This window comes from Nematolebias whitei, chromosome 9 (assembly GCF_014905685.2).
Source record: "Nematolebias whitei isolate Nwh7 chromosome 9, NemWhi1, whole genome shotgun sequence".
In the NCBI taxonomy this organism is placed as follows: Eukaryota; Metazoa; Chordata; class Actinopteri; order Cyprinodontiformes; family Rivulidae; genus Nematolebias; species Nematolebias whitei.
The window spans coordinates 50,036,528-50,039,862 of NC_056506.1; the positions used below are offsets into that span (position 1 = coordinate 50,036,528).

The following is a 3,335-nucleotide window of genomic DNA, read 5'->3' on the forward strand; positions in this document are numbered from 1 at the left end:
AGGTCTTGGCCGAAGCTTCAGACGACCTGGAGGTCTTGGCCGAAGCTCGTACCGAGGCTTCGTTCAGGACCATGATGTCATCGACGACGTCTGAAGTTCATCAGCTTTTATAAAATCAATGGCTCCCTGCAAAACCTGTGCACGTGTTGGAGTTTCAGCACTTTAGGACTTCACCTGCAAAGTGCGTTTGAAAAGGACTAAAGCCTTTTGTTTAATTCTTTTAAATGTTCTTGTGATTTGTTGTAAAGTGCATTATTAACTTTACTTGTCAGAGGAATGTAGACAAAGGTTATGGATGTTTATTAGTAACTGACGTGGGCGAGTTGTTTCGTCTGAGCAGAGAGGAGCCTGCAGGCGCACGGAGCTGTGCACGTGACGACTCGAAGGCCTCCTCCTCGTCTGTAAGCTGGAAGGCAGAGGTCTTGACCTCGTCTCCGTCTGATGAGCATTAAGAACAGAAACTTCTTCATATCGTCCGTGGACAGACCCCACGACTGGAGCTTCAGCGCAACATCTGTTCTGAATTCTGACGCTTGCAAGAAAAACGGTGTTGAAAAGTCGTGGCTTATTTAAGTAAAGAGATGACGAAAGGTCGGTTAATTTATTCAACATTACTCGTTATAATTATTGCTGTTCTTGTTTTATTCATTCCAAGGTGAGGGGCTTGCTGCCTTCAAAGGAACTCGTGTCAGGTTTGATCATTAACGAGATAATAATAATAATATTAAACTCATACACGTCACAACGTAAAGAAACAAGAACAATGATTGCACGTGTTGGTGGAGGTTTTTGTTTTTATCACATTAAAGTATAATCTCATGTAATGTAATCCCAGAGGGCCTAAAGGAGGATCTGGACGAGGCGGTGGTCTCCATCATGGTCAGAGACAGACAGCCAGAAGCTTCAGGGACTTTGTTGCAAAGTTAGATCCAACTCCTGTTCTCCAAACCAGAAAGGCTCGTGTGTTGAAATAAACTCTTTATTTTCTTGCTTCCCTTCAGGTTATTAAGGTTTTGGTTGAGAACCAGGAGGAGAAGGTCCAGAATGTTCCTGCAGAGTTTGACTCAGACATGTGGACGATTTCAGAGAGAAACCGAGTCCAAACTCAAACATTTGAATAAAGTCACAGTTTTCACGTCACATCACTGTCCCGCCACATTTATCCAGCTATAATGAAATGTTTGTTAAAATAAACAACAACAAACATGTAGGTGCTTGTTTTCAAGAGAAGCCTCCAGAAGTGAACCTTTTCTTGGACCACCTGGAGTGAAGGCTTCATCTCGTGACCTTTTGTTTGGACCCATTTTTCGTTATTCGACGATGTTTAAACAATTAGCTCATTAGCATTTTCAACTAGCTAACCCGTCCATTATGCTAACACAGCTACAAACTGTTGCTTAAATTACCACAAACAACTTCATTTAATCTAAAAAAAAAGATTTAAAATGAACTGAACCTCAAATGTTAAAAACAATATGAATTAAAAATACTATTAACTTCTAATGTGTTTGTTTTTGTCGTCTAAGTTTTAAGAACTCACTGTGAACCATCGTCGTCTCCGGTTGTAGCTTGTTGCTATGGAAACGGGTCTTCTGCTGCGTTCAAGGACTGCGGGAAGTTTTAGTTTCATAAATGAAGTCAGCAGAACAGACGTTTACAGAAAGCATCTACCAGGGATAAATTTAGGTCATTAATGTTTAGAGAAATGATCAGTTCAGAAGTTATTAATGCTTTAAGCATTTTAAAGCAAAAGTAACTTATTTTTAAGCACAGATAAATCGATACATACAAATGTGTCCCTTTGAAGTGGTTCAGGTAACTGGAGTATACCAAAATGTATTTTTATAGATCACCTTTTTTTTTTACATTTGTAAACAGGTGAAACAACCTAAATCAAGTTTTAAATTATTTTACTGCTTCGTAGTTAAAAAAAAAAAAAAAATCTTATGACATTAACATCCATATCATTTGACCTCCCTAAGGGATTTTAAACAAATGTTAAATTAAATGCAAAAACCAACGCAGACATTTTCCTGTTTTTAGTATTTTACAGTTTTATAATGTAGCATGTTTTTTTAATTTCGTTTTATATCAGCTATTTTATTCACTTTTCACTTCATATGCTTTTATATGAATGTTTATTGTTGTGTGTACATCATTCATTCAACCTTTATTTCTACAGGTTAATCCCACTGAGCCTCAGAGACTCATTTACCAGAGACCTGATTCTAACAAAGAGTGATGACAACATGAACAACAAACAACAACAATGGACAATCATAAGAGGCAAACACATGTTTCTTTTTTTAACAAATTAAAATAAAATGGCAACCAAAAGGACAGTCAAAAGGAAAAAAAGTAGGGGAAAGCTAGAAAACTAAAAACATCATTTGTGTTTTTTGTTTAAAACAGGTCCCTCTTGTAAATGAGTCCTCGAATGTAGAAAAAAGGTTGAATGAAAAGGTAAAGTTCTTTTATTTTGAAAGTCGTTCTACCGGAACAGGAGGAGTCGACGCTCAACAACAACAGCAGCAGCTTCCGGCAGGTGAACCGATGCTTGTTTGAAATAAACCGTCCTCAACGGGCCGCGCTTCCTCCGCAGTGTTTGATCGTGAAGTTTGTTTATTTGACGGTTTCTGGCAGAATGACGGGCCTGAAGGCGTTTCACGGTCAGGTGGCGTCCATCATGGAGGCGCTGTCTAAAACGGCGGCGGCGGAGATCTGCCGGCTGGTGGACGACAGCTACACCGCCTTGCAGCTCGAGGTCTCCCGCAGCCGCAAAGAGAACGAGGCGCTGCGGAGGAAGCTGGAGCTCATCGAGTCCATCATCGCCCGGGGACACCGGGGGGGAGGCGGGCGGGAGGAGTGGAAGGAAGGCGGCGGGGGGCGGACGGATGAAAGCACCGGTGAGTGTGGGCCTCAGCGCAGACACCAAACTTCATTAAGAAAAACGAATAAATACGTTCAAATATTTGTAGGAACTCAGTTTTTAATGTGTTTTTAGCAGATTCGGTGCCTTTTTCTGCATTTTCTAATTCGGCTTAATAATAAAAGCCCAACTCTGTATTAGAGTTTTTTATTTTTACTTTGGGCAGCTGTGGATGAGTGGTTAGAGCAGTCATCCTCCAGTGCAAGAGTTAGGGGTTCGATTCCACCAGCAGTCACATGTTGAAGTGTCCCTGGGCAAGACACTGAACCCCTCATTGTCTCTGATGTGTGTCCATCAGTGTCTATGTGATCAAACTGATTATAGATCTAGTATAGAGCTGTATGAATGTGATCAAACGGATTATAGATCTAGTAGAGAGCTGTATGAATGTGATCAAACTCATTAT

The 3,335-nt window shown here is 40.5% G+C and overlaps 2 protein-coding genes across 2 annotated transcripts in view; one reads left to right on the forward strand and one right to left on the reverse strand.

The window, feature by feature from the left end:
* dnaaf11 (dynein axonemal assembly factor 11) overlaps positions 1-1,550 on the reverse strand; it is a 27,963-nt gene extending 26,413 nt beyond the window's left edge. Inside the window, 1 exon segment of the mRNA XM_037681411.1 lies at positions 1,541-1,550. Within this exon segment, the coding sequence (XP_037537339.1) occupies positions 1,541-1,550 (10 nt within the window).
* Positions 1,551-2,644: 1,094 nt separating this feature from the next.
* The window catches only part of LOC119414319 (oocyte zinc finger protein XlCOF8.4), a 4,606-nt gene continuing 3,915 nt past the window's right edge, over positions 2,645-3,335 (forward strand). The window contains exon 1 of the mRNA XM_037681412.1: positions 2,645-2,906. Coding sequence (XP_037537340.1) covers positions 2,645-2,906 — 262 coding nt within the window. The remainder of the gene's footprint in view (positions 2,907-3,335) is intronic.